This window comes from Haplochromis burtoni, unplaced genomic scaffold, assembly GCF_018398535.1.
Source record: "Haplochromis burtoni strain Fernald_Lab_line unplaced genomic scaffold, NCSU_Asbu1 Contig_209, whole genome shotgun sequence".
NCBI classification, from domain to species: domain Eukaryota; kingdom Metazoa; phylum Chordata; class Actinopteri; order Cichliformes; family Cichlidae; genus Haplochromis; species Haplochromis burtoni.
In genome coordinates, this window is record NW_024582570.1 from 503,727 (window position 1) to 519,720 (window position 15,994).

Genomic DNA, 15,994 nt, shown 5'->3' on the forward strand with positions numbered 1-15,994 from the left:
GTTAGTCTGCCAGACTTGATCATGCCCTGAGTCCTGCCCCGCTCCTGTGATTGGCTGGACGGTCACACAAGGGGGGAAAGTTTGAATAAAAAACAAGCGCATGGCACCAGTGTTGTCGTTCAAGCTTGTGTGCTTGGTCCAGAAGGGCTTGAGTTGTACCAGACAGATGAGGAAAGAGTTGTAGGCGCACTCGTGAAAGAAAACCAAAATTAAGCCTGAAAGTATTTCCAGTTATTTCAGCGGGTGGCTACAAGTGGTCTCAGAGGACTTTTGATTTTACCTGACATTTAATTTGTCTCTTTTGGAAGCTGACAAGTTTTTTTTTGTTTGTTTGTTTTTGTTTTAAATGAGAATTCGGAGAAAGGACGTCACAAAGATGACACTGATCAGAGTGGTTTCTTCAGTGCTGCTGCTGGTACTGATGCAGTCCGGAGCTCTTTGCGCACGGAGGTTTCGGGGTGGCCGCAACCCACAACCGCGACGCTCACCGCCTCCTCCCACTTACCGGGCAGACCGGGGTGATACCACCGAGAGCTTCCCTCTGGATTTCACCGCGGTGGAGGAGAACATGGATAACTTCATGACACAAGTGAAGAACCTTGCGCAGTCCCTTTACCCCTGTTCGGCGCAAAAGCTTGACTACGACATGAGGCTGAACTTTTTGGAGAACACATCAGTCACCTGCAACGACGGCAGTCCTGCGGGGTACGTAACAACTGACCATAAACATGTATGAGGTTACTGTCAAGTCAAAAAGAGGCCAGCTGGGCTAGTAGGAGCTGTTATTTTGCCTTAAGAGTGCTTCAGCAGGACTCATCCGTCCTGCTGGTCATTAAAATAACCCACATGTATCTGGCCTGAGGAGAAAGTGCATCTCCGTTGATTTTCTCAGTATTTGGAGTGCTGAATCGCGTATTTTATTTTCATTTTCGATCAAGAACCATATAAATGTTTTTTTTAAACATATTAAAAGAATATATACAAATAAAAGGAGAATAAATGATTAAAACAATGTCCTGATGCCTCAGTCAGAGTAAAAGATAGACAGCTGCTTTGCGTCAGTGAAGCGTGAAATTTGCGGAGAGCCGCGTGGCCTATGCTTCATTTCCTTTGCTTCAAATTAGAATGCAGGTTTTGCGCTGCAGAGTTTCGATTTAACTTTTTAGACCCCCGCCCATCTCTGTCCGTCTTTCTCTGATGAGTACTCGGATGGTTGACCTGTTCGGCTTTCAGGGTGGATGCTGTAAAATATCCATAAAAATATAGTAGATTTTTAACTACATTTTTTATAGAAGGTTAGATTAGATTTTTTTCAGTTGTTTTTATTGTTAATAATATTGTGAAGCAAAAACATTCATTGTGAAACCCCCCCCCCTCCCCCAACTCTACTAAAGAGGAATAAATCGTGCTGCTAAAACAGCAAACGCCAAATATAGTCCCTCCTTCTCTAAAATAGAAAAGGCATACGGACTCTTTTTTCAGTGTAGTTACAAGAAGACAAATTGTAGGTTAAAGGTCAGCGACACAGATCGGTGTATAGCTGTAGACGGTTTAATGTGTCATGTCTGTCCGCGCATTATGCTGCATCACAAGAGAAGGCTGAAACGTTACACACAACTACACGCGTACTCATTATTCACTGCTGTAAAGCATGTTGTGTCGTCGTGAATACTTTGGTTGTCGTTCTGATTTGTTGATATATGTGACTGAGCAGAGTGAGCTGTGCATTACACGGCGGCTCCTGGCTGTGTAAAGCGTGGGGACGAGCGCACGCAGGGAACAGTTACAGGCACAAGGCCTTTCATTCACTGTGGCTGTTATCAGCTGGGATGCTAATCCATCAATTGTTATAGCTACACCGATATTCATAAGTATGTAATGTAAAAGGGAAAAAAGTTACTAGAGCAAGTTACTAGGAAGTGAGTAGGTTTTTCATCTGTTGGAAACTTGTTTAAATAGGTGGATTGACACAACACCTCCCCTTTGTTTGTTCAGCTTGTCAATTCTGGCTTCAGTATGTTTGATGGAAATAAGAGTGAGCTGCCTACATCGCTGAATAATAATAGTTAAAACATTAAGCGCAGCCAAAGTGTGATTCAGTGTCTGAGTTAGCAGCTCAGAGCTTCAGCCAAGTCTGTTTGCCTTAAAGTCACTGAAATGTGTTTGCCAATCTTCTGAGTTGAGTCACTGGTAAAATAAAGCAGATATTCAGTGAAATGGGGGGGGGAAAGGCATCAAAATCACAGAAGCACATTCAGAAGCCTCTTGTTTCTGCAGCGAAAGCTACTTTACACACCCAAAATATTTAATTTTCCTTGTGTTTCTGTGTTTTTGTTGAATAAAAGATGAGGATGATTTGGTTAGGACTGCACCCTAAACCATGGGTGCATTGCCCTCTTCTGGACTGACCACAGACAGCACATATCTCCAATATTCCAAGATAGGTTTCCTACAATCTTAGAGCAGCTATAGCTCAGAGTCATGTGTCTAAGTGCATTCTAAGGGCGTTAAATTGGGCTTATGCGGGTTTGTTGGCACCTACTGCACCTGAGCAAAAGAGTTTTACTTCCTATCATGCCAATACTTTGAATGGCAGCCTTGGTTTTATCCACATTTTATGACATTGTGTTCAGAGTGAAGAGATGATGGTATGTTGCTTATTATGGAAAAATACCATCTACTGGAATCTACAGTGGAACCAGGATATGGTAGAGGATGATGTTTATCTCCTTTTCGATCACTGTATTAGTGTTTGAAGTGCAGCGTGTACACACAGCATCATTGCTTTCATCCGTGGCACCTTTTTGAGATTAGCATCAAGTTCGTGGCATCCTTGTTTGTATTACTGATGATGCGATGTGTGTATTTTACGCTTGGGTGCAAGCACTGATGTAGAAACAATGGCCACATTATCTTTCAGTGTCTATTTCTTTCTCCATAAGAAAGTCTCAAACCTGTGGGCCAAGACGTTCATGCAGGCAGCGTAAAGCAAAACTTGAGGAATTTAGAATCATATACACATATTGTTTAAACTCAACCATGCCTATTATCGTGTGCTCACTTCATTCTTTGGTTCTTGTAGGTACTACCTAAAAGAATCTCGAGGCAGCAGGCGGTGGTTGATATTCTTAGAAGGTTGGTATTTTGGACTAAACTGATTCACCTCAACACATTTCTCATTTCATGTCCAGTTATACCAAAAAAATCACATGTGAAATGATTGTTCCTATTTTTTGTTATTGGTATATCTGCCTGCAGGTGGCTGGTACTGCTTCAACAAGGAAAACTGTGACAGCCGATATGAGACAATGAGAAGGTTAATGAGCTCCTCCAAGTGGCCCCAGACTAAAACAGGTGAGCCTTTCCATCAGCCCCCCTGTTGCTCCACCCGGGGCTCCTGACCACAAGGTGAAAAGCATACCTGCTTTTAATGCCTCAGCAATTAAAAGGATGGGATGCATCTGTGCTCATTTACAGTGTTATTGAAACTGACACCCGGTCATAATGTTGCTGCAGTGTAGGGCTACCTGGCGCCCACCACTAAAGGAAGAGAGACGCCTCTCTCTCTTGTTGCACTGTAATAACTGTAATCCACGTGGTAATGATGATGAGTAAGAAGAGGATGTGTTTCAGGGAGCCAGAATGGCTAATGATACACGTCGGTCTGTCTCTGCAGGCACAGGGATCCTGTCTCCACTCCCTGAGGAAAACCCTCACTGGTGGAACGCCAACATGGTGTAAGTTGCCTTTTGTGCTCGTTGATGCCCAATTTTTAATCACAAGTGGCATTTTAAATGTTACGTTTGTTGTGTAGGTTTGTGCCCTACTGCTCCAGTGATGTTTGGAGCGGTGCTACAGCCAAAACAGATCAAAGTAAGAGACACCACTAAAGTCTCAAAATCTTGACATGTATTTGCCCTGAAAGAAGAGTTGTTTAGTTCGTTTGTCTCTCTGTTGTACACAGGTGGTTATGCCTTCATGGGCTCACTCATTATTCAGGAGGTTGTGAAGGACCTGCTAAAAAAAGGTCTGGAAAATGCCAAAGTCCTCCTCTTAGCAGGAAGCAGGTGTGTTCACATGTAAAAATATTTCCCAGGGTTTTATATTGAAAGCTTCTGCACGTCATTCTTACTGATGTATGTGTACTGATGAAAATATATATTGTTTTTGTATGAAGTGCGGGAGGTACTGGCGTTCTTCTGAATGTTGACCGTGTGGCAGAGATGCTGGAGGGACTGGGCCACACTGCGATACAAGTGCGAGGCCTTTCTGATTCTGGCTGGTTCCTGGACAATAAGCAGTACCACTGCACTGACTGTGTGGACACTGCCAGCTGTGCCCCCACTGAGACCATCAAGAGAGGCATCAAGTATGGGATTTCTCTCAGTTTAGTTTTATTTATTTCATACCAATATTTATCTCAAGATACAGATTCCTATGAAATTATAGATAGAAGTCCCAACAATAAGACAATAATAGCAAACACTGCTAGATGTGGCTGGCTGCTATGGCTGGCTGGGGGGAACAAACAAAACATGCGACAAAGCACAATCTCTTGGAAAGAGATGATGACATCCATTAGTCACATATAAAGGCACTGGGAGTGAAAAAGCACATCATGCACGAGCCCAAGCAGTCTGAGCCTCAAGCAGCCGAACTAAGGAATATTTCAGTGTCACCTCATGCATTTATCTACCAGCATTATTAAAAAGAAAAGCATTAAGTCTAGTCGTTAAACTGAGATCACCAGGTTGCTACTATACCCATCATATCCTATCTGTGTCTGTTTCTATTAGGTACTGGGGAGGGATGGTACCAGAACGGTGCAAACAAGCCCATGAAGGAGAAGAGTGGAACTGCTTTTTTGGATACAGAGTCTTCCCGTCTATAAAAAGTGGGTTTATGATCTATGTGGATACAAGTAAATGTGCATTGTGATGTGATCTACGAATACTCACATTGTCTGGCTGATATTTTTCATTTTCCCTGAGCAGGCCCTGTCTTTGTGGTCCAGTGGCTGTTTGATGAGGCTCAGTTGACAGTAGACAACATTCAGCTGACAGGTCAGCCTGTGCAGGAGGGCCAGTGGCGCTACATCCAAAACCTGGGCACTGAGCTGAGGAACACACTCAAAGATGTCCCGTAAGGCCATGCATCTGGATTTCAGGTGGAAAATTTACAAAGAATTATTGCAAAGACTTTTACTGATTACTGTTTTTTTCTGTTGTTTTTTCTTTAGGGCTATGTTTGCTCCTGCATGTTTATCGCATGAAGTTATCACCAGAAAGTGGGTATTATTCATTTTCAAAAGGCCTCTTCCCCGCTGTACGATTTTCTACCTGTGTGCTGACAGTGCCCTCTTGTGTTGTGTTCTAGCTATTGGATTGATGTGCAGGTTAAAGGCACCTCCTTGCCCAGAGCGCTGCACTGCTGGGACCGCAGTCTCCACGACAACAGGAACAACAAGGCTCCGCCTAAAGGCTGTCCTGTGCATCTGATTGACAGCTGCCCGTGGCCACACTGCAACCCCACCTGCCCCACCATCCGAGATCAGTTCACAGGGCAGGAGATGAATGTCATTCAGTTCCTCATGCACATGGGCTTTGATGTGCAGAAGATGGCCCAGCAGCAGGGAATGGACCCCAGCAAGCTACTGGGCATGCTCAGCAGTGGCAGCTAAAAGGACACAAACACACAGGCATTATCTCAACATTAAACTAAGCAGAGTTGGCTGGCTGGTCTCTCTGGCCAGTCTCCCAAGCCTGATACCTCCAACTACCCCTCCATCTTCACAACCCATTCTACCTATAATGAATTTCCTCTGACCTCCTGTTTACTTTACTCCAAACCTCAGCCAGTGCAGGGACTTTGACCTTGTCCCACAATCCCTTTTCTCCCATCTGGTGACAAGTACTGTGGCAACATACCACAATGACAAGGCACAACTCTTTGCGACTCACCATTTAAATTATATTTTGTTTTGTAAAAGAAAATATCATGAATGTAATCCAGTTTTAAGGATGCTCACTGATGTTTTGTTTTTATGTTTGTCCTTCCATATAGTTTAAATTTAGTCATTGCCACAGTGACATAGGGATGCTGTTTTTGTTAAGTAGCCAATATCAGACTGTTATCAGTGCAATTGGGCCCTAGCATTTTTCTGTTATTGGAACTCTCATTGCAAAAATAACTGACATCAAGGCAGATATAGGAAAATATCATAAGTTCGCTAAGTGCTGAATCAGAAAGGAGATATTTTATATTTACCTCTAAAAAAAAATAAAAGCATAAACAATAGCGAGAGAAAGACAACTGACACTGATGCTCTAATAAACTCATAGCAAAAGACTGTCAGTTAGAATTACCCTGTTTGAACTAAACAGGCACAAACCATGTGTTATTACCGCTAATGAAAGTAATGCAATAAGACATAACGTTCCTATAGCTGTAACTCCCTTGATAGCATCTAAACCAAATTGGTATATTTTAAGATGTCAGAATGTCCCCGTTAGTTGTTTTACAATGCTAACTGTGGTGCTAAAGTGGATCTGGTTTAATGTCTATACATAGTTATACAAAAACCACAGTGCCATCACATCTAAGCTATACCTCTTACGCACAGGCCGCATCATCATGACAAGACAGTTCAAAAACTCATGTTAGGTCACCTCAGTAGATCAGCAATCCTCAAATCAATGCAATGAACATTTAAAGGGAGACGAATATTGTGTATTGTATTTTTTGAGTATATGTATAGGCTCTATCAAGTGTTCACTATTGTAACTCCCTTCTTATTATTATCTCATAGAGATCACTTTTTAATATAATGACAATGTTGTATGTAATGATGTCTTTATAAATGATGTTTTTAAAGGGCCTCTATTTCGCATCACACCAGAAAAGGAAAAGTATTACTAATTGTAATTTTATTCTGTAACATATTTTTTAACAGGAAAAAAAACCTCAAGCTACATTGGTAATTTACATATTTATTTTGTTATGTAAATCATATTTATAAGTGCTATTTTCACAGAGAAGTGATTCTTTGTAAATTGTAAATACATCGCTGTTTTTCTCTTTGTGTTGACTGCATGTCTTTGTATCAGACCAGAAGAAAAGACACATAACATAATATACTACAAGCTAAATATTTTTTGCAGTCTTGTCATTATTACTTCTATAAGGTCTACTAAAATGGTATTATTAATGTGTAGAAGATGTGGCATTACTATACTAAACTATACTTAAAGTCAGTGACTGATCACCTTCAAGAAATGTGGTTATCACCTAAAATAAGAGAAATATTTCAGAGTAAGTGAAGCGATCTGGTGGGTAAACAAGAAAATTTCATTATAAGTTCTGCAGACCAAAAGGTACTACAAGCTAACTGAATCAAAGGTGTGCAAATGATGCAAAACTAAGCTGCCTTGCATAATAAACTCTGCACCATGTGGCTCTTATCTTGCTGTGTATTTGAGCCTAGTGCAGTGTGTTTATGCTACCTGCACTGCACACATCACAATTTAGCTTTTGTTCACACATACACTCACAGTGTGATGGTATCTACCACGCAAGGGCCTAAACATCAGGAGTAGTCTGGAGCCTTACTTACAGTTCAGCAGTTCATGGGCAGGACAACCTGGGCATCAAACCACTAATTCACTTTTGCTCCTGAGCCACAGCTATCTTTACACATGCTTATCAGCATCTAAATGTTCTCTCCAAATTATTTAAGCATAAAAACCTTGCTCAGAATAACCCCTCCTTGTCCTCCCATGGCACGTCCATCACAGACAAAAAACTTATTTTGAGAAAAATAAATTCACACCCTACTGGAAGTAATTAAAGCTAGCAAACTTAGAAAGGCGTACCGCTTTGATCTTTCAGAATGAAGACCAACAGAAAACTTTGTATAACTCACATCCTAAATGGAAGAAAAATTTGACAATTAAATAATACGTTAAATAATATATTCACAAACACAGTAACACGTGTAGGTTTTAAAGTAGATAGGTAAAAATGATCATTATTGTACAGGAATTAATATACACTATTGCAAAATACCAGTATAATACTGTACTTTAGAAAGTTTATTGATAAAAAAGCATAATAATGATGCTTTTTGTTTTACTGTTTTACATTACTGCTAAAAATTTGGTAGTTTTACTGTATTAATTGCTGCCAGTAAAGAACTTTAATTTGAAATGTGTGCTGATAACCCAGAGATGGGTTTGGGTTTTTTGTTTTGGGCTAAGAAGTATTACTGTTCCCTGTGATTGATTGGTAACCCTCTTGCCTCATGATGGCGCAAACAGGCCCGACCCCCTGTCACCCTGAATTAGATAAGCGGATAAAATGGATAGATAGTACTGTTCTCTATATTACCTGTATAACAGCTCATTCCCTAACAGTTCAAGTGCTGCAAACTGCCCAAACAAAGATGATAAAGCCTCTTTAAAATTCCACACCAAATGACATATTCATTTTTAAAAATGCAGTGTTTAAGGCAATTTTGAGTAACTTCCTCCAGAGCTGAAAAAATGCTGCTTTGAACTTGAAACTGAAAATAACTTATAAGTAGTTTGCAGTTATGTATGCAGTAAGCAGTTATGAATATTTAAGTTTGCTTTTGTTTTTTGCAATATTCTAATTAAAGAAATGCATATACATGCATGTACATTTCTAAAATTGTTTTAATAGTGATTTTATGTAAGAATATCCTTGCAATGTTTAAATTTTAAAAAACGAGGATACTTATATAAGAAGGTTAAAATATTTTAAGTAATTGCCACTTCATTTCTACCTCCCTTTCATATGCATAGGTCAAATCTGCCATCGCTTGTGTATAATCATCCCTCTGAACCTGTGTGTAATTTATGCCTCTAATGGGAGTCTTAGCCCTCCTCCCTGTCATTACACAGTGTGTAAATGCCAGTTTCTGACTGTGGGAGCTCTGACTCAGCCACTCTGGGTGCTCCCTAGAAATAAGACTCCCAAACTGCCTGCCACATGCAGCCTCCCACCCCTCTGTGGAATATAGACCCCCTATTTATAGCGCTGGCAAGGCCTGTAACTCTGGGCTCGGCACAAACTTTCATTTAAACAACCACCCCTAGCAATCCACCGAGTGCACACTGACAGAGACAGGAGGAGCAGGGTGTGCTTGCGTGAATAAGAAAGAGTGGGAGATCAAGTCTGAGAGGCAAGAGAAGACAGAAAGCAGCGAGACAAAGAGCAAGAGACATAGCCGACAGTTTGAGTGATTCTGGTGGACAGTTTAGGGAAGAAAAAGAGAAAAGAGAAGAATTTATAAGGACTGAGTCCATGAGGAGTTGAAGTTGACTGACAGGACAACAAATTTGTCCACCTGTTTGGCACTGAGGGATTTTGCTGGAAGATTGATCTTTGGATATCAATTTTCAAAGAGGGCTGATTGGAGAAGACGTTACTTCACTTTGATATTTTGCTAAACTGGAAAAAGTAGTGAGGAAAGAAGCCAGCAAGCAAGGCAAGCAAGAGAAAACCAAGATTTCACTGCAGCTTTTGAGTAAGACTCGATCATATTATTATTACATGAAACACATTTTGAAATCATTAGAAATCAACTGTTATTATTCTGCACAGAAATTAGACTCTTTTTACAAACTTGTGCAACCAAGAAGAAAGAAACCTATCAAAAAGATAGCTTATTATCAAAGTTGACTGAAAGTCTTTTCTCATTTTAAGCTATTGAACAAACTTCTACATAACATACGCATGTAACCTGAGCTTAAACACACTGCTGTAATTACAAAGCAAGGTCAGGAAAGAAATTACAGACATTTGTAATTAAGGACCATCTATAACAGGAAACCAAAAAAAGGGTGAGGTCTGCGCGAAAAAGACAGAGGAGGCCGCAAGGACACCAACACGGGCAACGGGACATTAAGAATCTCACCAGCAACAACAGCTGCTTTAGAGGGACAACAGGCACCATGGATTCTCAAGGAGGACATTACCTCAACAAAGAAGCTGTGCTGTCCCCTTTAGGAATAGCCCGAATGTTCCAGCTACTGTTTGGCTGCACCATAATGGCCCTTGTGTCCCACAGCGCAGGCTACAGTGCCAATTATGGAATCTTCTGTATGTTTGTGTGGTGCTTCTGCTTTGCTGTCACACTGGTTGTTTTCACCTTGGACATTACCCGGCTCCACACTTGTATGCCGATTTCCTGGGATAACTTCACTGTGGCCTTTGCCATGCTGGCAACACTCATGTACATCACTGCCTCTGTGGTCTACCCCGTTTACTTCCTCCAGACAGAGGTTCCCGATGAGGAGTGGGAAGTCCAAATATACCGAATTGCTGTTACAGTCTGCTCTGCAGTCTGTTGCTTCCCCTACGCAACTGAGGTGTTCTTAACACGAGCCAAACCAGGGGCTGTGGTTGGATACATGGCCACTGTGTCTGGTCTGCTCAAGGTGGTCCAAGGTTTTGTGGCCTGCATCATTTTTGGGGCCCTGGCTAATGACAGTGAGTACAACCAATACATTGCCACCCAGTACTGTGTGGTGGTGTACAGCCTGTGCTTCTCTGTCACTGTGATAGTGGTCGTACTGACGGTTTCTGGTAGGACCTCTGCCCTGCGGTTCCCATTTGATCGGTTTGTGGTCATCTACACCTTCTTTGCTGTGATCCTCTATCTCAGTACTACGCTGATCTGGCCCATCTTCAGCTTCGACAGGAAGTATGGCAACACTACTCGTCCCGAGGACTGCCCACGAGGAGAATGTCCGTGGGATAGCAAGTTGGTTGTGGCCGTCTTTACTAACGTCAACTTAGTGTTGTATTTTGTAGATCTTGTTTACTCCCAGAGGATTCGCTTTATCTCTAGTTCTGCTGTCTGAAACCACCACCAACACCCAAGTTCAAGGACATATCCAGTTTGTTCTCCATATCCAGGTCTATGTGAAAGACTCAATGGCTTAAATCCACCATTTCACAGTGTTATGTAGCCAGAGTATAACACTTTTTTTTGATTAGCAGTATTATCTAGTTTTTATGTTACAGTATTCATCTAGTCCTGAACTTCTTCCTACCGTAGAGAACATGCACCATGGAGACAATCTCAGCAACTCTGTCCACAGATGACTCTGGGAAATATATCCATCTCTCTAATACAGGCATCCATCTTATCTGGGACCTAAAGAAGTATCAGACCAGTGTTATGTCATTCAACCTTTCAGAGGCTTGGCAATTTATTTAATACTATTTATATAACAATAAACAGGGTGGAAATATATAGATATGTTTAGTATCTGTTAGGTCAACAGTTTGCACTGAACATAGAATATGGTTTTGGCTTTCTAGCCACTTCGCTGTATTTTTTTTCCAGTTTAGATTATATTCCCCACATATGTTGAAGTTTATAAGGTTTTTTTTAATTTACTGAATGTCAATTTTTTTTGAAGGCAAATGTTTGGCAGCAGTATTAGATTTGTTATTTTGTTGATACATTACATGTTGACCACAAGCACGAGTGTTAACATTCTTTTTCCCATGTTTGTACTCTGTTCTGTGTTTAATAAAATGTCTATGTTTTCATTTGGCCTTCTTTCACTTCTTTGCATAAAGTAGGACTTAAACACACAGTGTTTTTCATGTTCTAGGGTAATTTGCTGCAACCAGTGAAACTATTTGTACAATTTCATGTTTTTTCTTTATACTTGGTAATTTAGCATAGACTGGGATTCGCCAATACGTAACTTTTTTTCTCTTTTTAAAAAATAAAGGTTTTCCAATGTGTTGATTGTTCATAAAATGCAGAAAGAAAGAAAAAAGATCAAGCAGCATATGCTAGTTTGTTTAGCCTACATGTAGTCTACAATTTTAGAGAAGCTGTTGAGTTAAATAAAAATGTTTATAAACATTAATGCCTAATAATGTAGGTTTTAAAGTATAATGTAGTTTAGAATGTTTAAATTTTTAAAAAAAAATCATTATAATGTTGCTTTTTGTTTTACTGATTTACTTTACTGCTAAAAATCTGCTAGTTTAACCACGTTAATACAGAAAATACATGCTTTTACCCATATATATATATATATATATATATATATATATATATATATCAAATATATATATATATATATATATATATATATATATATATATAAATATAATATATACTATATATATATATAAGGTAAAAGTGAACATTATTTTATTGTATGTTAATATACCATGTTGCAAAATAACTCAAATATGCTGTACCCTGTTATACTATATGCTTAAAATGAGGTAGTTTTACTGTTATTTCACCATGTTAATACAGAAAACACTTGCTAATGGCTGCCAGTAAGTCACTTTAATTCGACAAAAAGCTATGACCTGTCTGTATGGCACAACTTTAATCATTACAACCACAATAAGCACAGTAACTACCTGCTACTGTTGAATAGCTAACAAATATAAACAGGTTTACCGACAGGATAATGAAGAAACTTAAGAGAAAAAACGCCTAACTCGGAGTTACTTACATCAGTCTGTTAACCATGTTGCACTTTATCTGCTCAGAATATGTATGTTATGTCTGAGCGCCTCCATCTCGACATGTCTTTCCAAGCTTTTCGCCGGTAGATGCCAGTAAAGCGACTGCGTCTCCTAACCAGCTTTTCCTCTCAGCAGCACAGCCTGGTGCAATTTAAACCCCGCCTCAAAGTTTACGCTGCTGCCACTGCGATTGGTTGAAATTGTTACGCGTAAGCTAAGGGTGAAAGCTCACTGGCTCGCAAGCCTCGTCAATCAAATTCGTTTCTGGTCGCTGTTGCAGAAGCTACAGCGCTAATCACCTGGGACACGTTGACAGAGTTGTAATTTCAGGTATTTATGAAGAGCTGGTATTGGGCTGTCTGTCTGTCAGCTTAAAGAGTCTTCCGTTTGTTCATAAATGTAATGAATGTTAGCGTTATGGCTGCTGCCATTATGTGTCCAGGATTCGCCTTGCCCTCCCTCAGTGAATAATACGGAAGTAAGATTATGTTTGCGCTACGTGTCGGAGCTGTAAAAAGGGCACACGGCTCATCCTTTCTTGGTTCATCTGTCACTTGTAAGACAAAACGTTAAATTTAATGTTTTAAATTGTGTGTACCTACAGGCAGAATGAGCGTGGGTTTCATAGGAGCGGGCCAGCTGGCCCACGCTCTGGTGAGAGGCTTCACGGCAGCAGGTGAATTTCGAAACATACCTTTAACCATATGTGCATTAATTTCATTTCATTTGTATTCTTGATGTATGTAGATTGCAATCAGGCACCGAAATGATTTCTGGATATTTTTTCCCCTCTTCAAGGCGTGATTGCCACGCACAAAATCACAGCCAGTTCTCCAGACACAGATCTCCCCACAGTGCAGCAACTACGGGTGCGTAGTCTGTTATATTAGTGACTCTGTGTAATTATGAATATGTATTTTACCTGTCTGAAGAACTACTAAAAGAAGTCAATTTGTACAGAAATTGGGTGTAAATTTCACTACCAGCAACAAGGAGACAGTGAGCAGGACTGATGTTCTCTTCCTGGCTGTGAAGCCCCACATCATTCCTTTTGTCCTGGATGAGATTGGACCAGATATCGAAGACCGTCACCTTATTGTGTCCTGTGCTGCAGGGGTCCGAATCAGTTCCATAGAGAAGGCAAGTCATAGCCCGTCGTGTTTACATGTTGTGTGTTTTATGGTGGGAAACTTACAAACTAAACACATTTAAGCCCCCCCTTCCTATTCAAGCTGCTTGTTACACTAGTTTTTATAAGTCAATTGGTGTAAATATAGTAATTATCTACTAGTATTTGTAGTGACATGGTATGGTGCATCGTAGGAGTTGGTGTGTACCCTGCTTGTATGAACACTAGATCACTTAATTATAGTACTACTTTTAAAACATTACGGTAATGCAAATCATAAGCCAGATGAATCCAGACGCATAACTTAAAGTCTTATAAACGCTATTGATTCATATTTTTCAGTGCTCACATCGCCTATACATACATCTAATCTGTCTTTGCTTGCTGTATCCATCCATTATAAGAAACTTTAAACTGGTACTTTCATTCATCATCCCTTCAAATGAAGTCACTAAATTAGAGCATTGCTCCTTTTTGTAGAAGCTGCAGCAGTATCGCACTTCTCCAAAGGTCATACGTTGCATGACCAACACTCCAGTGGTAGTCCGTGAAGGGGCCACTGTCTATGCTACAGGAAGCTATGCAGATGTGGAGGATGGAAAGCTCCTGGAGCAGCTGATGGCCAGTGTCGGCTACTGCACCGAGGTGGAAGAGGACCTGATTGATGCAGTCACTGGCCTAAGCGGCAGCGGCCCTGCTTATGTGAGTCCGTTCTACCTATCAGTGTGTTTTGCAAATCTGCCATAGCTGCAGCATTTGTGAAAAACGTGCCCTCCGGCTTGTTGCCCTCTTTCCATCATAGTAACGTTGATGATTGTGACCTTGCAGGCTTTCACTGCTGTAGATGCGCTTGCTGATGGTGGTGTGAAAATGGGCCTGAACAGGAGATTGGCTGTACGCCTCGGAGCCCAAGCACTGCTGGTATGTCCATTATAGATGCAGTATATACTTTTTTTTTTTTTTGGGTTTTGATCCTGGTTTGATGTTGCTGTGTTTCTGAATACCCCTAGTGCCTATGAGTTGAGTTTAAAAGAATACTGTTCAATTATGTGTGACCTGCAGCTTGTCCTGTCCCATTGTGCACATTGACACAGTCTGAATGTTCATTATCACGTGGCGTATTTTATGCGATCAATCAGTGGCGCTTCCTTTGTGTTTCTTCAAAGGGGGCTGCTCGGATGCTGTTAGACTCGGAGCAGCACCCTGGGCAGCTCAAGGACAATGTGTGTTCACCAGGGGGCGCTACGATCCACGCCCTACATGTTATGGAGAGTGGTGGCTTCCGCAGCCTGCTCATCAATGCTGTGGAGGCTTCTTGCGTTAGGACGAGGTAGGTTGGCGAGAGGTGTTGAACAAACAGAGAAACATTTTTGTCGTTCCTGTCATAAGACACAGAAGAAAAGCAATTCACTCAATTGCTCAAAGGGTGACAATTTTTTTTAAAGTTTATTATTCAGACAGCAGATGGAGCTATGTATGTACAAATCATTTTAAATTGTGGCTTCTCTGGTTACATATCACCTAGTGTTGAAGTTATTACTACACTGATTTATTATGCTGTGATTAATATGTATTATCCATTCTAACTTGTATGTTTATCTTCTTTTGTTTCTGCTTTTTTTTATATTTCAAAAAAGGGAACTTCAGTATTTGGCTGACCAGGAGAAGATTTCCCCTGCTGCCATAAAGAAGACAACTCTGGACCAAGTGCTGCAGCAACCGGGAGTCACTCCAGACGCTGTTGGAGTCAGATCTCGTGGGATCAGTATGTTCAACAGCAGCAGCAGCAGCAGCAGCTCCAGGACCAAAAAGAAATAAAGTAACCTGCCAGGTGGAGAAACTGCAAACTTGTCATATCACTGATGATCCGGCTATATGCTACAACCACTACTGCCGGGTAGTTGTTGACCTAAGTAAGTAAATCACCTAAAATATGAGGTGAGACTTAACAAGAGAAAGATTTCAAGCGATAATAGCTTCCTTTTGTAAGAAAATCTCCATTTCCGTTACCATGAAATGCTTTTTTTCTTTCTTTTATATCCCTGTTCCTGGTATTTTAGTTGACTCATGGAATAAAAATGCTCCTATCAGTTTCTTCTCTGGCTTTCTAAACCTTGTTTCTGATGATCATGTTTCATGCCAAAGAGGTTCACTTCACAACTGTTTTTTTTTTTCCTCGAGGTGATATCCCATTGCAGCTTGTATTGTACTGTGTACCAAAATCATGTTTTGCAATACTACAGATATTGATAAAATGCTATATTTTGTACTCCAAATGAGTGTATTTTCAAAATAGTTTATTAAATGTAGACATTTAACTAATTCTGTGGTTGT

At 40.6% G+C, this 15,994-nt stretch overlaps 3 protein-coding genes across 4 annotated transcripts; all 3 read left to right on the forward strand.

Annotated features, from left to right (window-relative positions):
- The first annotated feature begins 125 nt into the window (after positions 1-125).
- Positions 126-7,152, forward strand: notum1a (notum, palmitoleoyl-protein carboxylesterase a). The gene is made up of 11 exons (XM_005936176.2): positions 126-705; positions 3,083-3,135; positions 3,259-3,354; positions 3,677-3,737; positions 3,815-3,873; positions 3,965-4,067; positions 4,178-4,369; positions 4,797-4,894; positions 4,995-5,142; positions 5,240-5,287; positions 5,377-7,152. The coding sequence occupies exons 1-11, from the start codon at positions 347-349 to the stop codon at positions 5,678-5,680; spliced, it is 1,521 nt and encodes a 506-aa protein (XP_005936238.1). The 5' UTR covers positions 126-346; the 3' UTR covers positions 5,681-7,152.
- A 1,892-nt stretch (positions 7,153-9,044) lies between these two features.
- On the forward strand, positions 9,045-11,860 carry LOC102312234 (myeloid-associated differentiation marker-like protein 2). The gene has a single exon (XM_005936175.3). It carries the CDS (start codon positions 9,975-9,977, stop codon positions 10,884-10,886), a length of 912 nt encoding a protein of 303 aa, XP_005936237.1. The 5' UTR covers positions 9,045-9,974; the 3' UTR covers positions 10,887-11,860.
- Positions 11,861-12,749: 889 nt separating this feature from the next.
- pycr1a (pyrroline-5-carboxylate reductase 1a) lies at positions 12,750-15,834 on the forward strand. 2 transcript variants are annotated; one of them, XM_005936180.3, is made up of 8 exons: positions 12,750-12,861; positions 13,136-13,207; positions 13,330-13,400; positions 13,492-13,671; positions 14,141-14,362; positions 14,489-14,581; positions 14,827-14,990; positions 15,298-15,834. In XM_005936180.3, the coding sequence occupies exons 2-8, from the start codon at positions 13,141-13,143 to the stop codon at positions 15,476-15,478; spliced, it is 978 nt and encodes a 325-aa protein (XP_005936242.1). In that variant the 5' UTR covers positions 12,750-12,861; positions 13,136-13,140; the 3' UTR covers positions 15,479-15,834. The 2 variants fall into 2 exon arrangements, with proteins under 2 accessions (XP_005936242.1, XP_005936243.1); XM_005936181.3 differs by lacking the exon at positions 12,750-12,861 and adding an exon at positions 12,868-13,009.
- The last annotated feature ends 160 nt before the right edge of the window (positions 15,835-15,994 follow it).